Below are 25052 nucleotides of genomic sequence, written 5' to 3' on the forward strand. Positions count from 1 at the left end.
TCAGCACCCCAGGATGCTGCTGCCAGCCTGGCACCCACCCCCTGGGCTGAGCCCCCAGGACGTCCTGCCTGGAGCACCGGCCTGGAACAGCCTGCCCCCTGCCCCTGCCCGGGACGCCTCCCACCGCTGGCCGCTCAGAGGGAGCCACACCCACCTGCACAGTCCACACCAGCAGATGGGGGCCACGCCTGCTGGGGAGGTCCACGCCAGCCTGTGGTGTCCACACCGGGCCCGGTAGGTCCACTGCCCCTACCCGGACTGGGCCTCCCCAGCACCGCTCCTCCTGCTCGGGGCAGGAGTCTGAGATGGCCGTGGGGCCACCAGTCATCCAGGCCCTTCCCTCCCAGGAGCCTCGCGGTGGCGTGGACGGTCAGGGGGATTGCCAGGTGCTGCTGGAGTCAGAGCCGCCTGGCAGGGGCAGAGGGCATCAGCCACAGAGGGCCACGCGGTGGAAGCAGAGTGAGAGGGCGCCACGCGCTGGCCGGTAAGATGGAGGCAGGGCCACGGGCCAAGGAACGCGGCGCTAGGCGCCGGCAGAGCCAAGGAAGGGGGCTGCCCTCGTGGCCTGGAGGGCGAGGGGCCCGAGGACGCCGTGGCTTAGCTCTGAGACGCTGCTTTAGATCCCTGTCCTGCAGAGTGGCCGCAGGGTAAACGTCTGCTCTTCTAAGCCACTGAGCTCGTGGCTATTTGTTTCAGCAGCAGCCGGGGGAGCCTGAGGGGTGGGGTCTTTTGATTACTCCGGGGGATGCGGAGTTTGAAAGCGAGTCACTGCAAAGCCACGCCGTGCCGCCGCCCGGGGCGACGGGCCGAGCCTCAGCAGGCCCCTGGGGGAGTGCCACGGAGGGACGAGGGGGCGCCGCCACGTGGCGCTTCTGCAGTGTGAGTGGAGGAGCTTTGGGCGCTCATTCGTTTCCGCGTAAGATTGGGTGGACGAAGCACAATAAGGCGACGTTTCGAGTAGGAGGTTGGAACCCACATCGAGCCGCGCGGTTGCGCGAGGCGCCGTCTCCAGCGGGTTCCAGAGCTTCGATCCGTCTCAGTGGCCAGGACCCTCCCGCAGCGCCACGTGCAGCGATCGTCCTACCTGCACAGATGGGGAAACCGAGGCACAGGGCGATGCGCGCAGCTGGCACGCCAGCGGGGTCCCGTGTTCTGGGCCGTGTACTGACCACACTGGACTTCACCGCAGCTCGGCGTGGGCCCGGGGCAGGACCCTGGGCCCGAGAGCTGCTCCTGCGTGTGGAGTCGAGAGAATCCTGAGGGCACGGAGCCTGCGCGACGCGGGCTGCCCGCTGCCGTCCCCGAGGGCCTGCGCCGGGCAGGGGCTGGCAGCTCCCCTGGTGTCATGCTGCAGCGTCTGCTCGTGAAACCAAGCGCGGCCTGCGCGCTCTCCCTTACGCTAAGCTCTTGAGGTTAAGCTGAGTTCTTTTCATCTTTCACTTAAAATGAAAGGACCCTGGGATGGGTAGGGGGACGGGCGACTTTCCTGAGCTGCAGCGCCCCAAATCCATCCCCCCGCATGCCTGGGGCCCTCAGTGCCCACCCACCAGGCGCACCCAGGGCCCCTGCTTGAGGTCAAGCCCACAGACCTCTCACCCGGCGCCCCCCGGCGCAGGCTCAGCGTTTTGAGGGGGTCTCAGCATTCTGGGGCTGCCATGACAAGGTGCCACAGACTGGGGGCCTCAACACGGAAACTGGTTGTCCACCGTTTCCAGGCCAGGGCTCTGCCCGGGCTCTCGGTCGGGCGTTTTATTAGAGTTGATGGATCCATATGAACGGCTCCACCCGCGCACCCGCCAGCCCCAGCGCCGCCTAAACCTGGGAAGAGCCGCTCGCGCCCGGTGCTTTGTCTTGCTTGAACAATCATGTGCAGTTTTGATGTGTTTCAGGGGATTTTTCTTGCTAATTATTCCAAATCGTTATATTTAATGGAGGCTGGAGTTTGCCACCGGCAAACTTGTGCGTTTCGTGTGCCGAACGCGCTCGTTTTCCTGGGCAGCATCTTCACAGAACTTTCCGGATCGCACAGGACAGCATCTCTCTGCTCAGAAGAGGCTTCCTTGGCTGCTGGGAAGGGGCTGGCGCCAAGGACGAGGAGAGGACAATCACGGCCCCTGGGTCGTGGCCGTTGGAGGGTCCACGAAGGACTCGGAAGGAGCCCTGTGCCCTGTGGGGGCCGCCATGCTGGACGGGGACAGTCTCGGGTCTTGGGCATCCCCCAACGTGATGCTCGGCTGACCCCACAGCAAGGCCGGCCAGTGGGCAGCGACACCTCCTGAAGAGGGGTCTGAGGAGCACAGTGGACAGAACCTGTGCGGTGCGGAGAGCGGGGAGGGGCGGGCGGATGCGTCTACGCCTGAAGGGCCGTCCATGGGCCGCGGCCAGCGGTCCCCCTGGGCTGGCGTGGAGCCGCAGCTTTGTCCAGGCGCCCCACTCCCCACAGCCTCCCCCACCTCTGGGCCTTGAATAAACACCCTTTGGGGGCATTTGACAAAGTCACCCTGCCAGCTGCGGCCTCCCCTGCTCTGGAGCCCCGTCTTCAATGCACCTGTCTCGCTGGTGAGCGCCTCAGAGTCCCCAGGCAGCTCTACAGCACCTTCTCCTTGATCCTCGCGGCAGCCCCGTGAGGGGGAGTGTCAGTCAGCCAAAGGGGTGCCGATGCAAAGTGCCGGCATCTGTTGGCTGTTGTGAAGGGCGTTTATTTGGGATAAACTCACAAGGCCCTTGAGAGCTCAAGGTACCGGAAGAGGCACTTCCTCACCAAACTCGGTTGCCACGTGTTGAAGCAAGACGGCGGGCGACGTCTGCGAGGGTCCAGCCTTCCTCTTCCTCCTAAGGCTCCGTGGTCCCCGCTTCTTCTGGCCTCAGCTGTAGGCCGCCTGAGGCTCGTCTCTCAGGGCTGCTCGGCTGCTCCCTTCTCTTCAGCTGCACACTGTCAGGCTCCTCCCTCCCCGGGCCTCGGAAGCAGAGTGAGCCTGCCAGGGTCCTCACATACGCCCGCGTGTGCGTTCCAGCTAGACACGTGCACACACTCTTCCGAAGTGAGGAGGAAACACAAAGCCCAAGTAGATAATCGAGAAAGAACAGGAACAATTACTAAACCATCAGCCAACAGGTTTGAGGGTTATTCCACTTCCCCGGCCCTCAGCCAGCGGAACCAAAGCCAACGGCATCTCCTTTTGTCCGATCTGGTCGCTCTTCCATCTCGGTGGCTGTGCTGCTGGGCGTGTGAAGTGGCCGCTGTGGGGCCACCTGTCCACATGAGCAAGCTAAGCGGCTGCGGCCCACTCACTCCCCCTCGAGGACGCACCAAGAGACTATGAGGGAGCCCAGGCCCCACACACCTGCGCCCCGCGTGAGTCCCATTAGACGATGCCGCAGCCGCACAGGTACCCTCCACCAGTGCCCTGCCACCGTGAGCACGTCCACTTCCCAGGATTTTCTAATTTCCATGGAAAATGTCACGATACACGCAAGTGACACAAACTGCAGCCGCGGTTTAGTATAGATGACTTACTAACATGAAAAGATGCAGCGTCTACCCTGGGAATGGAGATATGGGCGACTTTTTGTTTTCTTTCCATACTTTTCCGTACTTTCCAGCTTTTCTACAAATAAGAATTTATACAAGTTTATGAACAGGAAAAGTGAAGTTAACCGTACCTCTCTTGCTTAAGGCTTTGGGGCAGTGAGCGTGGGGGAGGCAGTGTGCAGGGGCATCAGGACGGAAGAGTGGACAGAACGTGGGCCCCGGCGGCAGCGGGATGTGTGGACCCAGGCGGGTGGCTGAGCGGCAGGGGCGAGGCGAGTCCCCGGCGGCCCCGGCTTTCTGGGTGGAGCGTGGTGTAGACGGCGGCACCGTGTGCTGGGCTTGGGGAGGCAGGGCGAGAGGCCAAGCATGGCAGGGGCTGGGGAGCAGCAGGTCCCAGGCCCGGGCGAGCCGATGGCGCGGCGGGAGGCTGGCTCCGGCGTGTCCCTGGAGACGCGAGGCTGAGCCGCGGCCCACCAGGTCACCTGTCTCCGCTCTCTGCGTGGGCCCATTCCATGTCTGGCCACACGCACCATTGGGCCAGGCGAGGCGGTGCCAGAGCGGCCAGGGGCCGTGCAGCCTCCCCGGTGCCTCTGCCCACGCCCACGGGAGGCGGGCGAGCTGGCGCGCTCGGGGCGGGGGGCTTCAGGTGGAGCAAAGGGGGCTTCCTGGGCAGCGAGCGAGGCCACGGGTCGGGCGAGGGCAGGCAGTGGCGGGGCCTGGGGCAGCCGCAGGAAGTAGGGAGCCGGGCCAGTTCTGGAGCTTGCACGAGGTCCGGCGCTGGGTGGGTGGGCCGGCGAGCCCGGGGGCTGCAGTGTGGACCACGGGGACCCACATTGTTTCCAGACTGTCCTCATTACTCCTTTCTAGAAAGTACCATCACAGACACAGATGCTAAGAAGCCCCTCCCCCCCAGCTTTTAAGGAACAGACTGAATCTCTGATAATTAAAACAATAAGTCTTTCTTGCAAGCAGATGCTGCCAAATAATGAATTTCTCTGGTGTGAGTCTGCACTTCTTAGCACAGTATGGGAATGTTTTATATCCTTTGCAAATTACATCGTGTTCACGGAAAACATGGCCTCTGGTGAATCAGCTGACAGGATCTAAGCACCAGCCAGGCCGGGCTGTGTCCTCGTCCAGGGCCGTGGCCACTGGTCACTGTCCCCTCAGACGGGCTGTGCCTGGCTCTGGGCTGCAGCCCCTCAAAAGCCCCCTTAACTGTGGTTTCCTGCAGAGGGAGCGAGGATGTTGAGATGCCCGGGGTCTCAAGGGGGGCAGCAGGTGGCGGCCGGCGAGCTGCTGGGAGGGCCGTGGGGGGGGCCGGCAACCCCACCTTAGGTGTGTCCCCCAGAGGGAGTGAAGCCAGGACTCGGAGGCTGGCACACCCGTTTGTGACTGCGTTATTCACGAGAGCCAAGAGTGGGAAACCACCTGGATGTCCACAGACAGACGACATGCAAGCAAAACGAGGCTCCTACACACAGTGGGATGTTTTTCAGCCTCAAAAACAACGAGGTCCTGAGACAGGGTGCAGCACAGACGAGCGTGGAGTGAAAGAAGCCAGGTGCGCCGAGAGGAGCCGCCTGCCTCCATTTCTATAAATACGTGGAAAAAGCCTGTTCATCGGCAGAAAGTAAATTACAGGTCACCACGGGGCATGGGGCTGCAGCGGGAATTGTTGCTTGCTGGATAAAGAGTGCTTATATTGTGTGATCTGTGTAGCTTTCAAAAAATAAGTAAAAAATAAATAAAAAATAAGCGTGTTTATAAATTTTGGAAATTTTTAAATTAAGACAAAAGAAAGAAAAAGCCTCTGCCTACAAGCAGGCAGCCTGCAGCCGCAGGGAGAGCCCCAGGTGGAAGTCAGGGGCCCCGTAGGCAGGGCGTGGCGCCGGCTGCGTCTCTGGGGAGTTGCCGTCACACGCCAGCAGGTGCCCGCTCGTGGCCCTGGGTCCCGGGGGCGGTGCCCGCACTCTCCCACCATCCCAGACTGAGTCAGCTCTGACGGGCTGTGCACCGATGTGGGGAGGGGGGGCCGGGGGCCATCCAGCATCTGCCCAGATGCTCTCTTGGTCGGGTGCCGAGGCAGGTGCCCAGCCTTCCGGAGGGACCATGTGGGTTGTCCGGCCTGACCACGGGCACGTGGGCCATCAATGGAGCACGGCAGCCCCCGGCCCGGGGCGCCCTCCCAGAGGACAGCCCGCGTGGCCTGCTCAAGCCAAGCTCAACGTCTGTCCTGCCCCAAGCTCTGGGAGTCCCGCCCTGGCCTGGGACAGCGCAATCCCACAGACCCCAGCGCAGACAAGGCCGGACCACCCACCGCACGCCAGGCTGGCGTCCCTCGGCCCTGGGCTTCCAGGCTGCCCGCTGGCACCTCAGCGCCACACCTGGCGCCCCGGCAGAGCAGCCTCCCTCTGGGCCCGTGGCATCGCCGTGGACGTGGGGTCGCCTCCAGGGCTTGGCAGCCGCCAGGCTGGACCCCCCTGTCATGAAGGTGCTGCGAGAAAGGCAGCGCGGCCCCTGAGCTGGGAGCCCGAGTCTGGGGTGGCCACCGAGGTCCCGGAGGACACCCTGGCCACGCCGGCCTCCACGCAGGAGGACAGAGAGCGAGAGACGAAGTCGCCCTCACAGGGCCAGCTGGTGGGGTGGGGTAGGGCTGCCGCAGGGGTCCTGGGCGAGAGCCAGGCCGGCCGAGGGGGCTGAGGGGCCTGCCAGCCAGAAGACGCGCCCGGGCCCACAGGGCAGAGGGGGCGGGCCAGGGGCGCCTGCGGTGTGGGCAGGGGGAGCGCGAGAAGGACCGAGTGGAAAGGGGAGGCGGGGGAGGGCGGGCGGGGGTCCTGTCGCCTCCAGGGTCCCCGCCCAGGGTGGTGCCCTCCCCGTCCTCCTGGGCCAAGCTGGCTCCACGCTGGTCACCCCGGCCACGTGAGCAGGAAGCCACGTGGCCACGTCCCACTCTCCTGCCCCAGCTGGGGCCCCCAGCACGTGGCACAGGCGTCCCCACTAGCAGCGGGCACCCGGGAGCCCGCAGGGTGGCCGTGGCACTGCCGAGGGCACCGCGGAGGCAGGGTCCGCGCGGGGAGGCTGACGCTCTCTTCTCTTTGCTCCTCAGGTCTCCTGACAAACGCAGCCCGAGAGGGGCCCGGGAGCGGCCCCGGCGCCGTGGACAGCCCACGCCTCCGCCGCGCTCCCCGCCCGCCGCGGACGCACCCTGCGCTCGGCTGCCCGCCCTGTGTGTCCCCGTCGCCCGGCGCGGACAGCCCCGCTCCTCGGCCGGCCGTCCCCTGGGGTCCCGGACTGAGGCCCGCAGGCGGCGGCCGAGCTCGGGCGCCAGCAATACTCGCCTGCGGGAGACGGCCGCGTGCCTGCCCACGCGGGACTCCCGCGGCCTGCGTGCTCCGAGAGGAGGAAGAGGAGGTCGTGGCGGTGGCGGGAGCGCCCCGGGGCCCAGCCCGCCCCCGAGAGGACGCCTGGCGACGGGAGGACTCTTGGGCCCACGGGAGCCTCCTCCTGCGCCCCAGACTGTCCGAATCGCTTTTATTTTCTTATTCTTTCAGTATATTCGATAGACCAAAGAGCAAACTCTATTTTAAAGTGGACGCAGGCCTGCCCGCGGCGGCCCCGGGGGCGAAGCGCGGGGCGGGCAGGGGGCGCGGGGGCCAGGACATGCTCCGGGGCCCAGCGCAGCGCGGAGGGCGGCCCCGGCCGAGGCCCCCGCCCCACGAACCCCGCGGCGCCCCCTAAGGAGCAGCGCGGACGGCAGGACGGACGCCGGGCGAGCCCCGAGGAAGCAGGCTGGAGCGCTGCGCCTGTGCTTCGGCCCCTCTATCGTACTAAAATCATCCTCTGTTTTAACCAGTTAAACACGCCTCTTCTACAGTTCCATTTTTGATAGTTGGATAATCCAGTATTTGCCAAGAGCATGTTGGGTCTCCCGTGACCGCTGTCTCATCCGATACGCCATTTAGCTCCAGAAAGCAAATTAAAGAAACTAAAGTAACACTTGTTTGAAAGAGATCATTAAATGTATTTTGCAAAGCCGAAAGTTATATATTTAACAGTTTTTATATGTTGTATATTTGTAGAAAAGCGTATTTAACCATGAACTTGACCATGCTGGCCGGCCCGAGACGCGGGCCAAGCCCTCCGTGCCCGTGATGACGTCGGGGACTGGGCGGGCGCCCTCGGGCCGGGGGAGTGGGCGCGGGGACGTATAGGCGTCGCGAGGCACTCCTGGCCGGGGGGAGGCGGGGCCGGGCTGGCCTCGGGCGGGGTCTCGGGTGACCCCTTCGTCTGTGTATCGTGGACGCTGAGTGTGCAGTGACCGGCCCTGGGCTCGCCAGCAGCCTCCCACCCCCTGTCACATTCACGGATCGTGAAGGGCAATTTGCGGCTATTTCTTCTCCCAAATTGGCATCATCACCGCCCTTCTCAGAATCCTCTGTCTTCACGTCAGCAGGTGGACACGCAGAGGGAGCGACGGGGAGGCCAGGCAGGAGGGGGCCGGGGCCCGGATCTTCCCCGCTGTGCGCGGCGGGTCGCGAGCAACCGCACGTGAGGGGCAATTTCCTTCCCCCTCGCCCTGAGTCACGCCAGCTTGCTCCGTTTCCCTGGGTTCCCCTGAACTGCATACTACCTACGAGTCCAATTAACACGAGCATATGCTAGTTCCGTGCCACTAAAAACCAGTAAAAATGAATAACTATATAGCTGCCATCCTAGACCCCTAGATAAAGCTAGGAGAGAAAACCCATTTATTTAAGTCCCGTGCCGGTACCCCGGAGTATTTAATTTACCTGTTTCAGTCGCCACAGATTTAGACGTAATTATATCCTTGAGTCAAGAAGCAGCTGAGAGGTGAGGTTTCCAACCCAGAGGAGGCGGGGCCTGGGCAAGCTTTGGGGAGCAGGGCGGGGGTCCCTGGGAGGGTGGCCTGGCCCACCCGGCCCCCTCGCCTGGCTCTTTTGGAAGGGAATGTGGACACCTTTGCGGGCAGAGATGGAGAGTTCAGATGTTACAGCATTTTTTTTCTTGTTTTACAGTATTCAATTTTGTGTTGATTCAGCTAAATTATGAAAATAAAGAAAAAAATCCTTTGATAAGCATGGCTTCTGTTCCCTGGCCGCGGTGTCCTGGGAGAAGGGCCACAGCTGGCGCGGCCGGCAGGGGTGGCGGGGACCGGCGGGCCGTGCCTGCCAGCTGGGCTCGGCTGGCATCCGCGCCCCTTTGCACGAGTAAGGGCGGACGCTCAGCCTGGGGGCCCTTTGCTTGCCTGGACCTGAGAAGGCCTCTGCAGCAGCTCCTAGTGGCAGAGGCCGCGGGCTCAAGGCCGCGCGCGCCTGCAGACGCCCACCCCGTGCCCAGGCTGAGGGCCGCGGCTGCCCTCCCGCGGCCTCGCTCTGCTTCCCTCCTCTCCGAGGCTGTGCGCCCTGCTGAACGGCATCTGGGACAGTGCCCGCTGCCCACTGCCCCGGGTTCGAGGCGCCCAGCCCTGCACAGGCCCCAGGAACCACTCAGGTCCCGGGGCCACCAAGGAGGCCCACGTCTGCAGCACCCTTTTCCCGAGAACCCTGGGGTCCCTGGGCACGGCCCTTGCCCTCTCCCGGGGGCCTCGGTGCCCACATGGTGAAGGGCCCAGCCCCCTAGCCCTCCTGAGAGGTGCCTTGGTGAGCCTGCTTTGGGGTGCTGCAGCTTGGAGCACGGGCCGACAGGACATGCTCCCACTTCTCCCTCCACGAGCTCCTTGCTGAGAAACAGGCCGCTGGAAGGAAGCAGAGAATTTAGGGTGGAGGGAGGTAGGCAGTTCAAGCGGTGCCCCTGGGTGGGTTAGCTGGATGGAGCCCACCCTTGAGGCTCCCCGAGGGTCACTGTTCCAGTGTCTTCTAGGAAAACCGAGGGAGAAGCTAAAGAATAAGTAAAAGCTTCACTGACCCCCAAAGTTCATAAAACTAAAGATGATCTGCTCCAAGCAGATCTGCCCTTTGGGGCAGAGCCCAAGGTGTATCTGTCAGGGTAAGCTACATTATGCTGCAGTAACAAATAGCCACACATCTCCGTGGCTGACCACGTGGGAGTGTGCCTCTCCTGGAGGGCGGGAGGAGGTCATGCCCCAAGGGAGGCCTCATCCCCCCCTCCCGCCTCGCTCAGTGGTCTGGGGGGGCATGGAGAATGGGCACCAGCTCTAAAGCACCTGTGTGCCTGCACCCTGCTCTCCTGTCCCCCGTGCACCCGAGGCCGGTCCCGTGCCATCTGAGACCAGGGGGTGGGGGTCTCGCCTGCCCCTCCTGTGTCTGGGAAGAGGACTGCTCCATCGGTGACGGAGCCCGGTTCTGTCACTTTCTACCTTGAGCAGCACAGACTCAGTTTCCCCGCACGCCCCATGACCCCACCAGGGCTGCCCATCCCAGGGTCCTCGAGGGGCTGGAAAGAGGCCCGTGGGGTACTGCCCTGAGCGCATCCGTGCGGCCTCTGAACTGCAGGAACACGTCATCCATGGACCCCGATGGAAGCCACACAGGGCTGCCAGGCTGCGGCCTCCGGGGGTGGAAGTGCGTGGACACCGTTCCCCAGTGGCCAGGGGACGCAGATCCCCCCCGCTCAGCGACTGAGCACTGCTGCCCAGAGCGGGACTTTGCCCCCCAGCTCACGCCCCGGGCAGCAAGGGCCAGGCACCACCCTCCTTGGGGGCGGCGCCCACGGCCCTGTCCTAAGCCGGCCTGGTGGAGGCACAGGGGCAGGACGCGAAGTCAGACCCCTCTGTGCTTTAGGTGGCCAGCTGGGGTAGGCCCCCTGCCCCCTGGGCTCCAATGTCCCCACTGGTAAGCGAAGGGGATCGTGCCCAGCCCGCGGTCAGAGCGAGGCAGCCTGCCTGGTAGGGCGCAGCAAGTTCCCACAGAGGAGTGGACCCTGGGCCCCTCTGTTCCCGTCTGGCGGAACCCCCCCGGGGGCCCGGGGCTGCCGCACCTGCTGACTCGTGCGCTGCCTGCCCTCCCATGGTAATATCATGTTCTTGCATCTATGCAAAAGATGTACTATGTTGATACTGAGGCAGTATGGAACAAGTGAGCCAAAAGTACATGGCAACAAGCAGATGATACTATTTTATCTGTAGCAAATGACACACCACATTGTGGTGTGTCAATGGAGGGGTGTTGTTTGGGAATTCTGCACATGTGCAGCGGCTCTCCTCTCTGACCCCGGCGGCCCCGCAACCGGTGGGGTGCTGGGAGCGGCCACGTGTCGGGCGGAGACTGGAACGACCGCAGGCAGCACGCCCCAAGCCCCTGGTGACATGGCAGCGGTGGGGGCTCTTGGGGTTCAGCTGCCCTTGTCCTGAGCCAGTCCTCTACCTGCGACCTGCCCCCTGGAAAGCTGCTCCTGAACCCCCTCCTGGAAGGGAAAGCCCGGATATCCCCCAGGTGTCCCGATCAGGGGGCGAAGGTGGAATCTGTGGCCGGGTTCTCCCAGAGCAGACCTCAGGCCAGCCAGGCCTGCGTGGTGAGCGTGCGGCCGCGGACTAGGGCCACTACCGGGTCCCCCCACGGCCGCTCGGTAAGTCACAGAGCAGCCACAGGGGACAGAGGCACCAAGCAGCCCGCAGCCCCCGGCCAGGACCCTCCCCGGTGCCAGAGGGCAGCCCCTGGCAGCTGGCCTGGCCCAGTGCCTGAGGAGCCCCCACTGCTCCAGCAGAGCAGGGCAGGGGCCGAGGTGGGAACCATCCCGGTAGGTGGGAGAGGAACAGGAATGGCTAAAGGAAGAGGGCTGGGACAGTGTCCAGCTGCTCGGCTGGGATCTCTGGAGGGAAGGTTCACCTCCAGGCTGTGGCCCCTCCTGCCGAGACCCCAGCCTGAGGGCTGCCCTGTGGACGTCCGACAGGCCAGTGCCACCATCACTGAGCCAGTGTCCTAAAAGAGACCTCCTGGTGGATGCACATTCCCTGCGGGCCCTGAGCGTGCAGGCGTGCACAGATCTCCTAGTGGATGCACATTCCCTGAGGGCCCTGAGCGTGCAGGCATGCACACGTCCCAGTGGAGAGCCGACAGGCTCTGGGGGGCCGCCAGAACAAAGCACCGCAAATGGGATTCTTAAAAGAAGGGTGTCCTCGCCAGCTCTAGGGCAGGCATCCACCACGGTGAGGGCAGGGCCGCCGCTTCCCCAGGGCTGCAGGGAGGCTCTGTGGCCTGCTCGGGCACCTGGCGGTGGCCGCCATCTCAGCACCCTTGGCCTGCCGTGGCAGCTCCCAGGCCCTGCCTGTCATCTGGCGGACTCCTCCTCTCGGCGTCTCCCGAGGACACCCACGTCTGGCTCAGGCCCCTGTCCCTGTCGGGCCTCATGCCCACTAACTCCATCTGCAGTAAAGACAGAGGTGCTGGGGGCACGTCCACCCATCTTTTGGGGTGACGCGGTTCAACCCACAGCAGCCTGTCCTCCAAGTCCCCCAAGTCCATGTCCTTCCCAAGTGCAAAATGCCCCATCCTGGCTCCCCAGAGTCTCCACCCACCCCTGTACCAACTCAAACCCAAAAGGTCGTCTAGATGGGTGGTATGCTTTATTGATATGTATCAATAAAATTGATTTTAAATTGCCGTCTAAATGTCACCTCAGTCCCACCTCTCATCATCCACGTCATTGAAACTGGGGGTGACCCATCCTGGGGCACAAGCCCTCTCCCTCTGGGGCCCAGGAGCCTACACCGCAAGCCATCCGACTCCAGAAGCACCAGGGCAGGTGCCAGGTGGACAGTCCCTTCTAGAGGGAGAAAGTGGAGGGGAAAAGGGTTGGTGGCCCAAAGCGCCCACAGCTCAGCAGGGCCGGGCCCATCAGGGCTGCGCGTCCCGAGCTTAAAGGACAGCACGCGTCCGCAGTGCTGTGGCCCCTCGGCTTCCTGCCCGTGAGTCCTGCAGCCTGACAGCCCACCAGTGCATCACAACCGTGGGATCCCCGGGGTACGGCCCTCGCCCCGGCTCCCCGCAACTGCTGGGCAGGCCCCCGGCTCATCCCCCACAACGAGCCTTCGCCATCCTCGGATTTGGGCGCTGCGCTTGTTTGTGGCCACATAGAGATTTTCAATTCAGTTGTATGTTCCTTTAGGGGACTCGCTGCATCTTAAATATCTTTCATTTCTCCCCTCTATTACTCTAAAATAATAATCACATTTATTTCCTGTTTTTACGAATGTCACCTCATTTACTCCTCCAAAGCGGGGCCACAAGGAGGGCACTGGTCTCCGTCTGCAGTGGGCCGGCCAAGTTCATCACAGCCGGGGACCCCACTGCAGCTGGATGAGCCCCGGCAGCCAGGGGACCCCACTGCAGCCACGGGACCCTGCTGCAGCTAGAGGACCCCACAGCAGGCGGGGGACCCCACTTCAGCTAGAGGACCCCACAGCAGACAGGGGACCCCGCTGCAGCTAGAGGACCCCTCTGCAGCCAGGGACCCCACTTCGGCTAGAGGACCCCACAGCAGGCGGGTTACCCCACTTCGGCTAGAGGACCCCACAGCAGGCGGGGGACCCCACTTCAGCTAGAGGACCCCACAGCAGACAGGGGACCCCGCTGCAGCTAGAGGACCCCCTCTGCAGCCAGGGACCCCACTGCAGCTGGAGGACCCCGCTGCAGCCAGAGCTGCGGCAGCGTCGGGCCCCGCCTGCTCCTCTCCTGGGCACATCCCCTGGAAGAGGAGCCCCCTGGAAGAGGGGCCTCCTGCCGGCCAGAGCAGCCTGAGCACAGCCCAGCGGCAGCCTCCACCCACCTTAAAGGTGGGAGAAGAAAACCCCTCCTGGCTGGGCGAGCCACAGGCCGCCGGCGCTGGCTCCTCAGGGGGCTCAGACTCATCTGGCCAGCGCGCCTTCCTTCCAGCACGGCCTCGCTTCCCCGCCAGAAGCGCGGCTCCGCCAGGCCGCCGTCCATCTCCAGGCCCTTCGCTGCATGTCAGCCGGTCACACCGCCCGCCCGGGACCTGCCCTGGGGACAGCACCTCCCCGTGGCCAGATGGGGCAGCAGGGTCCCCTTCCGAGAGGCTGGCGAGCACCGAATCCCTTCCCGAGGGGCCGAGCCCAGCGTCGTTGCATGGTCTCGCCCCCAGAGCAGCTCGGCCTGTACGATGGGGAGCTCATGGGGCCGTGCCAGGGCGGGGGTCCCCGGAGCCCCTCGAGCCCGTGCTGGCATCTCTCTCCAGCCCTTCAGGACCCCTCCAGCCGCACGGGGCAGGCAGGGAGGGTGGGGCAGGTGCGGCAAGGCCTCTGCAGCTTCCTGAGCTCTACCGGGTTCCGACAGTGGAGTCGCCCAGAACCAGCTCACCCCGCACCATCGCTGGAGGCCCCGGGCCCACAGCATCCCCCGCCGGCCCTGCCTCCCCGCGCCCAGACGCAGCAGGTGCAGAGAGCAGCTCCTCAGGGAGCGCTCCCAAGAGGGAGGACGAGGGAGTATTAAAATTCATGACCTCGGGGCCCTGGGAACCTGGGTCTGCCCAGTTTTTCAAGGCCTGTGTCAGTTCCCATCCCGCCGCGCGCCATCATTAACAGCCAAATGACAGCTTCCTAATGGAATCGATTTGGTCACGTTATCAATTTGATGCCCAAAATGTAACCCAATTTTATCCTCACGTAGGCCACGACTCGGGGCTAGATGCCATAAGTCACCGTGAGAGAATGAACCTCTGACTTTCAAATAATTAAACTTACTTTTCTACTTTGGATTCATAAAGGTCCCGTTAATTATGGCTGTGAAAGCCCCTTAAGTCTTTCCTGGGCTGAGCTGAGGCCCGAGGCTGTCGCCGTTTGGGAAAATGCTCTGGGGTCAGGGGTTGGGGTGCAGAGGCTCCCCGGCAGGGCGTGATCCGCTGCCAAGGAGGGCAGGGGTGGCCGGGCCGGGAAGCCATGCCCCCGCACATTCTCGGCTTTCAGTGCTGATTATTTCTTTAGTTTAAGCGGCGAACAAGACCTTATTTGTGGGAGCTGGAGCTGTTTGCGACTGAAGAATCGGACCGCGTCTGAGCTGGACGTGGAAAGTGGGAGTCGCTACGGGCCCAGGCAGGGGGGAAGGCGGGCAGGAGGTGGGCCGACCAGCTGCCCTTTCACGGGGCTGGGGGTCTCTCAAGGTGGGAGCAGGTCTACCTTATAGCACTGCCTGCTTGTCCGTTCTTAAGCGCTCTCTCCACACTTTCTGGGAAAAGCCCTGCAGGTCGATTGTTTTTGCCTTCCGGAAAATCCTTTCTAGGGTGGGCTCCCTTCTGGGGCCATTTTAACTTATTTAATACTTTGTATATATACACTGTATATGGACAGGAAGAAGGGAAAAGAGAAGAAGAAAAGGAAAAAGGAAAGAAAGGAAAAAAGAAAACATTTGCAAAACAGAATAAAGAAAAAACACCTCCGATATTAGCCCTGCAAGACAAGGAAGGCTATTTTTGGTGCATTTTCTAGACTTTTATGTGCTCCTCTTTAAGGATGCCAAAATGTTTCTACTAATTATTTTAACCAGACAAGTCTGCTAAATCCTTTTATCCAAGGTCAAAGGCTGTGGCTGGCTGGGTGCACAGCCTCTCCTGGCCCCGCTCCCGCTCCCCTCCCCACAGCCACTGGGCCCCTCCCCGGCAGCAGCTGGCAGGAGGGGAGGGGGCGGGAGCGCTGGGATGTCCTCGGCCCCCAGGCCCTTTGCCCTCTCAGCCAACAGCCTTTAGGGCGCTGGAGCTCGGGCAGCTGGGAGGTTCAGGGCCCCACCTGCCACAGGGAAGCAATCAAAATGCAGCTGCTGCCGGCTGGGAGAGGTTCTGCCCACAGCTGCCTGGGTGTGTCCTTCAGCAGAATCTGGCTCTGGCCAATTACAGTAAAGAAGTTTTTGTTTTCCTAAGCACTTCCAAATCCACCCTGGAAGGATTCTTCGGTCTTGGGTCTTGGGGGGAGTGTCCTGTGTCCGTGCCCTCAGGCTGTGTGTCCCCAGCCCTGGGGGTGTCCCCTGGGGGGCCCGGGCCCCACCTGCAGTGCGGGGAAGGGGCAGCTCCTAGGCACGGAGTGCCAGGCGGGCAGAGCTGGGGACTGGGATTTCCTGTCCCACCTGGGGCTTAGGTGACCCAGGAACGCGGCAGACATGAAGGGTCTCAGGTCCCTCGTGGGGTGGGCGGCGGTTTCAGCGAGGAGGGGGCAGGCCCCCATGTCGTCGCCCACCCCCCCAGCTCCTGGCGGAGGGAAGGGTCCCAGCCGGGCAGGTGGACGGCCGAGGAGTCCAGGTGGGGTCGGGTGAGCTCTCGGGGGTAAGGCCGACTTGGACCCTGGAAGAAAGGGGATTCCAGAAGATAGGGGGCGGTGCCAGCGCGAGCTCGGGGAGGCACTGGGGGCTGGGGAAAACAAGCTCAGAGTCAGGCTAGGGCCAGGGGGCGTGGAGGGGCGGAGGGCGGAGGCTGTGCCAGCCGCGTGGGGGCGGGAGGGGCCGGGAAGGGCAGGCGCGCAGCCTGGCCACCCCTCCACGCTCCAGGGACCCTGTGCCAGTGGGCTAGAGGGGGGCAGGTTAGAGGGAGGGTGGGGGGGTGGGTTGAGGGGCGTTGGTTTGGGGGACCTGGGCTTGGGTGGGGGTGGGGCTGGCAGTGCCGGTTGGAATCGAAGCCGCCCCCAGAGTCTCTCCTTCCCTGGGGGCCCCTAGGAGAGAATGGAGCCGACGGAAACAGGGGGGACAAACGAGCACGTTTCTGGAACATCCGCAGGGGTGGCCCAGAGCAGCGGGTCAGGTCGGACCCCAGCCTCTGCCCCGGGGCCACGTGTGATGTCGGAGCAGCCCCCTGGGGGACTGCTAATCCCGGGGGAGCAGAGGGGTGTGCGGCAGGCTGACCTCCCCTCCAGGCCTGGGGCTAAGCGCCTGCAGCAGGGAGCCGGGCCCCGGTCCTGCACAGAGCAGAGAGATGTGAGCCCTTAGACTGACCGTCCCCACACCCAGCTAAAGCGGGACGGGGCTGGCCAAGTTCCCCTGGGGAGCAAGGACTGAAGTCTCCTGCTCAGGGCACTCAGGCCCCTGCCCCAGCCTCAGCCCCTCCCTCTGTCCCCTGCAGCTCCTTGCCTCCAGGGAGCCGTCGGATCCGCTGTCCTCACTGGCCATGTACTTGGCGCACAGTGGCCCAGTCTGGCCCCTCCCCACATGGCTCCCTGACGGGCTGCGTCTGAACCTGGGTCGCCCCCCCCTCCGTGGGGGCTCCCACGCCTTTGGCATTTTCACCTTGATTTTCACTTGTTGTTGCAACAATAGCATGCCAACATCCAAGGAAGCACAAAAGAAGACTCGCAGCTGTGACACCCCCTCCTGCCTGCATGTTTTGTGCAGCCTTAGCTCGGTAGTTAGGATAAGTGCTAACTTACGGGGACATTTTCTCTGGACTCACGTGTTAGTCACCTGTACAGTTTCAATACTGGTAATGATGTGGGTTGTGGGTGGGAGTGGGTGGGAGGCTCTTTGTCTCTTCGGAGATAACCGTAACCTAAGCTGTCTGTCCTGACCTGTGGGTGTGGGATGGTGAGAGGCTGCAGTCCTGCCCTTGGTAACCATGGCATTGGCTCCAGTCCCCGGAAACAGTTTATCAATGCAAACTCTATAAACTTTAAATATGCAGGGAAAGTGCAAACCAAATGTGCTAAAAGCTTATCTAGAATGTATGAAGTCCATGCCAACGGCTTACCTAAGATGTGGAAGATACATGCTAATTCTAGCCTATTGAGAGCTGAAACAAAAGGACCATTTGGCCTTTCCTCTCTGTATAAAAGGGATTCAAAAATCTTATTCGGGGCTCAGGTTAGAAACAGAAAGCTCCGGAGTCCAGCCAGCCGTCAATAAACCATTTTTCCTTCTCAAAATCATTCCTGAGTCCTGGCCTTTCCACATGCAAATAATCGAACCTCTCTCAAATTCTGCAACAGCAATAGCGCCTCGATTGGCAAACCCGCCCAGTAACCACCACCCCCGCTCCTGGGCGCCAGCCACGTGACTGGACCATGATGCCGTGTCAAAATAGTCACTGTGCCGCGTTGGCGGGAATTTCCATCCCCACCCTGACGGACTGCGGTTTGGCCCATGAAATGTAAGCAGGGGTGTCCACTCCTGAAGAGAACTTTGAAGAGCCATCAGGTTGTACTGCTAGTTAACCCCGCTTTTCCCAATGCCACGGAACAGGCAAGTCCCAGAGAGGGCAGCTCCCTCAGCCTTGGTCCCCGGGTGAAGAAGACACGACGGCCACGGAGCCACGTCCGAAGGCTCTGCAGTGGACACAAATGCAGACGAGGTGCAGCCTGCAAGACTTGGGGGTCTCCACCGACCACAACTTATTTTTTTTATAGTATTTTTTTAAACTTTTTTACAAGATACTTAGATTACATAAATGTTACTCAAAAAATGAAGGGATTCCCATGTGCCCCACTCCCCATGCCTCCCACACCCCCACGTAATCAGCACCTTCCTTAGTGTGGCACATTTCTCTGCAGTCGATGAATGCATCCTGGGGCACTGCTGCTCAGCACGGCCCAGCTCACACCGTGGTTTACACGCACAATCCCGCATGTTAGGGGAAGGTATAAAATGGTCTACATCTGTCGTCTTAATGTCATTCAGGACAATTCCCAAGTCCCCAAAAAGGCCCCGTATTACACCTATTTTTCTCTCTCCCTGCCCCAGAGGCTCTAGTGGCCACGGCAAAGTTGTAAGTCCTTCCCTTGCTAGAATCACAGTAAGTCTGTAGTAGAACACCAGCTAGTCCACTCGAGTCCATAGTTCATTGCCCAGTCCTGAGGTTTCCGGGATGGTGATGCCCACTCCACCCCTATCTTAGAGGGGGCTTCAGTCTTATACAGCTGCTGGATGGGCCTCTCTTGCTTGCAGTTGTAGCCTCTCTTGTTTCCTTGGTATGAAAGTTGACCATCCTCACCTCCTTGTTAGTTATCCTGGGTGAGTCCAATGACCTGGAGAGCTAGTGTTGCAACTCCGCTGAGGCTCAGGGCCCAGCGAGCACAAGGACAGCCCAGAGTCCAGTCTCTTGGACGTGCACCTACAAACTCCAGCACCCATTGTTTTGGCTTCTTTGCCTCTCTGACCCCCACTCTTGTGGCTGCTGGTAAGCAGTATCCTGGTTTGCTGTGCCCCAAGGCAGGTCCCCATGGCAGCTTCTGGCTTTTTGTTGGTTTAGTGAGAACAAGCCTTACCTGCCTAGCCAATCAGCCGTGTTCCCACAGCTTATCTTAATCTAACTGAGGCAGTGTCTAGCCTGGAGTGTCCCACTTCTAGGAAATGTTGGAGACTGAATTTGGAGCCCAGGAGAAGACTCTTTTGCTTTCCTTTGCAGTCAATTTTTGGAAAGCCTGTCACCACGTGCATTCTTTACCCAACTTTTCTGTGTCTTTGCCCACGTGACCCTGCAAGTGTCACTGAGCTCCTGGCCCCAGAGGTACAATATCTGGGGTCTAAGGAGCATCTCAGGGGTAGTTTTCTTGGCCCAGGAGGGAGGGTGAAGATCCCCTCTGGGGCACGTGTGAGGTACACAGAGGTGCGTGAGGCCACGGGCATTGCACACTTGCACACTTGTCTGCGCGCCTTAGCAGAGGTGGCTGGAGTTGGCCCAAGGGGATTTGGCAGAAACACGAGGCCCAGCCCAAGCCTCCTCTCCTGGGCTCTGTCCAGCACCTCCTGACTCCACAGAATGAAAATCAGCCTGCCTAGATGAGAGGACTTGAGAGAGCATCTCCCTCCGCCTAGCAAGAGCTAGACCCAGGCCAGAGAACGACCCTGGGCGGAGCTGAGGCCAGCGATGTGGGGCCAGAGGTCCACGGCCCCAGGAGCACTCAGACCCCAGAACCCACCTCCCAGAAGAGGCGTGGTTCTGGCTGGACCCAGGGACTGCCCGTCGCCCTCCCTCACTGACCCGGCGCCTGCTCCCTCCAGCTGAGGCTCCCCGCTTTCAGAACCCCCCTCTCCATTAGCGTAACCCCACCTGTGGGGTTTTGACTCTTCAGAGAAGGCTGGTTCCTGCCTTTGAAATGCTGATGCCCGAGGAGTCCCTCCCCTCTTTCCTCCCTCCCCCCAGCTCCAGACACTGTGGGCCCGCAGCCCACCTTCCTGCTCCGACTACAGGGTCCTTCCAGAAGGACCCCAACTCATTTTCCTTTGTATCCCCAGAACCTAGCATACAGTAAGCTGTCATCATGTATTTGTTAATTGAATGTTCAGATGTTTCTGGAAATAAACTGGGTTTGGAGAGGCAGGGCCTTGGATGTTATCAGAGTATACACAACAGGAAGGTGCTGGAGTTTTCCTGAAAGCCCTAGACCCAATAGCTTTCACAGGGCCATGGGACAACAGAGTTCTATGTCCCAGGGTCCTAGAGGAGAGGGCTTAGTGGGAGGGATGCAGGGGGTCTGGCTGGCTTGGGGAAGGGGATCTCCTCTCAGTGAGCAGCACCAGTCGTCTCCTTTGTGTTCACACCATCTCCTGCCCGGCTGGAGCTGGAGTGCCACCCTCAAGCAGCAGGGGAGGACACGGGGGCGGGGGGGGGTGCTCTTGGGGGGCAGGGGAGGACACCGGGGGGGGCCGCTCTTTGGGAGCAAGGGAGGACACGGGGTGGGGGGGATGCACATTTGGGGGGCAGGAGAGGACACGGGGCGAGGCCGCTCTTTAGGAGCAGGGGAGGACACGGGGGTGGGGTGCACACTTGGGGGGCAGGGGAGGACACTGGGGGGGAGCTGCTCTTGGGGGGCAGGGGACGACACTAGGGGGGAAGCTGCTCTCAAGGGTAGAGCTGAACTGAGGACCCTGCCCTGTCCCAGTTAGAGCCGAAGCAGCTGCAGGGCCGGGGCCGGCGGCTCTGTGCGTTCCTTTCGGGGGGTGCGTCCGGGGTGGCTGAGCACTTGCTGACACACCATTGAACACGGAATAGGCGTCTCCTTCCCGGCCTCTGCGTCAAGGCTGTGCCTGCAAACTCACATCTGTGCCCGAACATGATTAGATGTCACCCCAGCACTGAGCCCGACGCGGTCCTCGAACGAGACGTTGGGTGCGCGGCATTGGGACCCAAGCATCCTGGTGGCCGCTGCTCCATGACCCCTTGATCCCGTGCCCCTTGCAGGGCTCCCCCCTGTCCCTGCCCTTGCCCTGGGGCTCAGTTTGGACAATCCGGCAAGAGCCAGCCTGACATGCTGGCTTAGGAGGGCCCACTGCTGGTGCCCGCAGGCGCCACGTGGACCAGCCTGCGAGGCAGGCGCTGCAGGAGGACACCGAGGCAGGAAAAGGCCCGAGTCACCCAGTGGTCCCAGGCAAGGCCGTCAGGATCCGCCAGCTCGGCCAGCCCACCCACTGGCCACTCCACGTGAGCCAAGCTGCGCCAGCAGGCGACACACCCAGCGCAGCACACCCACACTCTGCCCGCAGAGCATGTGCTGACCACGGGCTGTTTAGAGATAACTGACACACAGAAGAAGCCAGAAAATAAATAGAATATCTCGAAAGATTTTGGGAGAAAAAAACACAACCTTTATTAACTTAAAATTCCATGTCAGGCCATGATATCCTTCAAAACTGATGCTTAAAATAATGACACTGGCAGAAAAACAGAAACCGAGAGAATTTACTCTGAAAAGACTCCTACGCAAGGAAATATTAAAGGAAGAGACAGAAAATGATGACAAATGGCTCCTTGGTGACTCAGGAAGGAAGAGAGAACAATGGAAGCTGGGAATTCTGGTAATAGGAGGTTGAAGATGTTAGGCCATTCCTCCCTTACATAACTATTTAAAAACTGAGCGAAATTCACAGCAGCCATTTGGAGGCCCTGGAAAAGGAACAAAGGCAGGAGGAAATTTGAGAAGAATTTACTCTTGAAAGAGCCCATCCTCAGGTGAGATCTGCGATTCTGTGGCTTTCCTGCCCGGGTTTGCCTCCGAGAGCCTGGCCGAGGGGCTGGAAAGCAGAGCCTTCCCGGTCTGAGGTGGGAGACGGCAGAGCTCAGGGCAGCAGAGCAGCTGGAAACGTGAGGCGTGTCTGCACCAGGCGAGCACGGGTGGGTTGAGTGTAAACGTCACACTCTCCACGGCTGACCACCAAGCAGGCAGAGGCCAGAGAGCACTCGCTGCCAGTGATACGAACAAGAGTCCTGTGCCTTTGACTGGCCTCCTCCCCCCACCCCTGCACAGCCTGTTCAGCTGAAGGAGGTTGCACCAGCTCAAGCTCTCAGCAGGAAGGGCGCGAGGCCGTCTGAGCAACTGAAAATTAAGGGGTAGCCTCAGAATCAAGGAAACTGGAAAGGGAGGGGGCCTCCAAATTTGAGTGTAAGTGCTGCCCAAATCTCCAGCCGAACACTGAATGCTAGCTCTAGTATGAAAATTTCAGGATAAAAAGCTGAATGGATAAATTTACCAGGTGGTCTCAATAGCAAATTGGAGTCAAGGAAAGGATGGGCGACCTTGAGGATGGAGCAATCAAGTTATCCGATCTAAAAACCAAGTGGAGAAATGACTGCAGAGAAATGAAAGCTTCACTGACTTTGAGAACAATATTAAGCAATCCAGCATGTGTAATTACAGTCCTAGGAAAAGTGAAGAGCAAATATAGAAGAGAAGAACATTTAAGAAATAATGGACCCCAATACCTGGATTTTGTGAAAACATTAACATATAGACCCATTCAGATCAACAACACAAAGGAGGACCAACACAAGAAACCACAGCTGGGTGCCAGGTGTCTTTGTCTGAAAGGCAAAGACAAAGAGAAATATTTGAAATTAACAAGAGAAAAATGACGTATTAAAGAGAAGGGAACAATGAAATGAGCATTGGCTGGTTTCTCCCCCAGAACAAAAGAAACTAGAGACAGTGAAGAAATATACTTAAAGTGCTGGGGGGAAATTTTGTTAAACAAAAATTCTGTATCCTGAAAAAAAGTTATCCTTCAAAAATGAAGATGAAATTAAGACATTTCCATATAAAACAAAGCTGGTAAAATCCATTGCCAGTAGAAATGCTAAATTATTACATATGTGCATGTATATAATCTCCCAATTTCTTTAGAATACATATGGCTGTTAAAAACAGAAATTGTAATAATATTGTTGGGTTTAAAATGTACCTGGAGGTACACAGAGGGTATATATATGTATTATTTTATAACATACATATTTATATACATATTTATAGCTATGTTACCCTACTAGCATTGGTTTTGTTCCATGCCACAAAATTTTATCTGGTTGTATTTCATCATCATTCAGTTCAAAATATTATTTTTCTAATTTACTTGATGATTTCTTTTGACTCATGGGTTATTCAAAAGTGTGTTATTTAATTTCCAATTATTTGCGAATATTCTACATATTTTAATATTATTGATATCTAAATTAATATCCTTGTGATCAGAAAATAAGCTCTGTGTGATTTTGACACTATTAAATTTACTTAGGTGTTTTATGGCCCAACATATAATCTATCATGTTGAATGTTCTGTATTGAATGTTCTGTATTTATTTGAAATAAATGCATATTCTATAAATATCTGGTTCAGTGTATTTATAAATACACAATTAGAGTAAGGTAATGATAATACTGTTCATATATAATATGTCTTTACTGCTTTTTCATTTTTTTTATGAATTGCTGAAAGATATTAAAATCTTCTATTATTAGTATAAAATTTTCCTTTTATATTTAGTAATGTCTTACTTAACTTAGCTTATATATCAATTAGATCAAAGCCTTTGAGATCACTGTTGGAATCCTGTCTGTCTTCCTGGTTTTACGTGTGGCTGTTTTAAGGATTGCTGAGAGACTGGTGTAAAGTCAGCTGCTTTGTCAAATTGGGTGTCTCTGCCTTTAATTCTATCAATGTTTGCTTCCTATGTTTGAAGGGTCTATATTTATTAGCATACAAATTTATAATTATTAGGTCTTCCTAATAATTTTATCTTATGAAACGTGCCTCTTTAACCATAGTAATATTCCTTTTTTAAAATAAGTCCAGTAAAAAGAATTTATTAAGGAACAAGAAAAGAGACAGTACACACCCGAGACACAGGTGCAGGTGTGCTACAGGGTGAGGTGGAATTTTCTGTTCGGAGTTACCTGGGGCTTCCTCTGGAGCCCAGGAATTTAAAATGCGACCTCATGAACAGGTTTTGGCAGGCTTTTCAGCTGCAATGGTTACAGTGTGTTCTCAAACAGCTGCTTTCCCTCCGGATTTCCAAGTGGGGTCTCCTGGTTATGTCCCGGATGGTCGTATTCTTGATGTCTGTTTTATCTGGTATTATTGTGGCCACTCCAGTCTGCTTATGTCTGCACGCTATATCATTTTCCATGCATTTATTTTCAACTCATCTGTGTGTTTAGATTTACAGTACATCATCTGAAGGCACCATATAGTTGAATCTTGCTTTTTAAAATACATTCTGATAATCTCTGCTTTTCAGTTGGAATTGTTAGACAGTTAACATTAATGTAATTATGGATATGCCTATATTTAAACCTGCCATTTCATTATTTGTTTTTTGTTTTTCTTTCTTATACCTTCTGTTCCATATTCCTCTTTTTCTGCATTCTCTTAGATTTAAAATTATTTTAGTGTGTCAAGCATCTATTTGCTGCTAAACATTCACCTTTATTTGTTTCAGATGTAGCTCTATGAAATACATTTTTTTTTAAATTTTAATTGTCTTTTTTTAAAGATACATAGATCACAAAAAAAAATGTTACATTTAAAAATATAAGAGGTTCCTATATAACCCACACACCAAACCCCCCACTCTGCCCACATCATACATTTTGGAGCACTGCTGTACCACATGGATTATCATTTACATTGTAGTTTATACTCCCCCCACCCACCCCCACCCCAGTTCATTCAGTGGGTTATGGCAGGCTATATAATGTCCAGCATCTGTCCCTGCAATATCATTTAGGACAACTCCAAGTCCCGCAAATGTCTTCACATCTCTTCTTCTCTCTCCTTGCCTCAGAAATTACCGTGGCCACTGTCTCCACATCAATAACACAATTTCTTCCATTGCTAGAGGCACAATATTCCTATAGTAGAATACCAGTAAGTCTACTCTAATCCATATTTTATTCTTCCATCCTGTGGACCCTGCGATGGTGATGTCCACTCCACCTCTAAATCAAGAAGGGGCTTAGATCCCACATGGCTGATGGATGTGATTCTCCTGCTTGCAACTGTGACACTCTCGGTTCCCTGGTGTGGTGGTTGTCCATCTTCACCTCCTTATTAGCTGACCTGGGTAAGTCCAATGAACTGGAGAGTAGGTATTACAACTCTGCTGAGACTCAGGGCCCAGCTGGCACATGGACAGTCCATGGATTCAAGGTTCCTGAGTATACGCCAACTCTAGCACCAACTACAGGTTCAGTAAAAGTGACAGAAGAGGCATGTGTAGAAAGGTCACACCTGAGTCCAGCTCCATCACACTCAGGAGCACAAATTCCAAAGTAGGGCCCACTGACAAGATGCTGGACTCCAGAGCCACCTGCCACGACTGTAGAACCTGTGCATCTCCATAGCCC

General features: G+C 58.2%; 1 protein-coding gene across 2 annotated transcripts in view; it reads left to right on the forward strand.

Moving 5' to 3' along the window:
* The window catches only part of TAFA5 (TAFA chemokine like family member 5), a 221186-nt gene extending 212555 nt beyond the window's left edge, over nucleotides 1-8631 (forward strand). For both annotated transcript variants that reach the window (XM_058308956.1, XM_058308957.1), the window contains exon 4: nucleotides 6642-8631. In XM_058308956.1, coding sequence (XP_058164939.1) covers nucleotides 6642-6650 — 9 coding nt within the window. In that variant the 3' untranslated portion in view covers nucleotides 6651-8631. The remainder of the gene's footprint in view (nucleotides 1-6641) is intronic.
* Nucleotides 8632-25052: the final 16421 nt, after the last annotated feature.

Source organism: Dasypus novemcinctus, chromosome 12 (assembly GCF_030445035.2).
Source record: "Dasypus novemcinctus isolate mDasNov1 chromosome 12, mDasNov1.1.hap2, whole genome shotgun sequence".
Classification (NCBI taxonomy): Eukaryota; Metazoa; Chordata; class Mammalia; order Cingulata; family Dasypodidae; genus Dasypus; species Dasypus novemcinctus.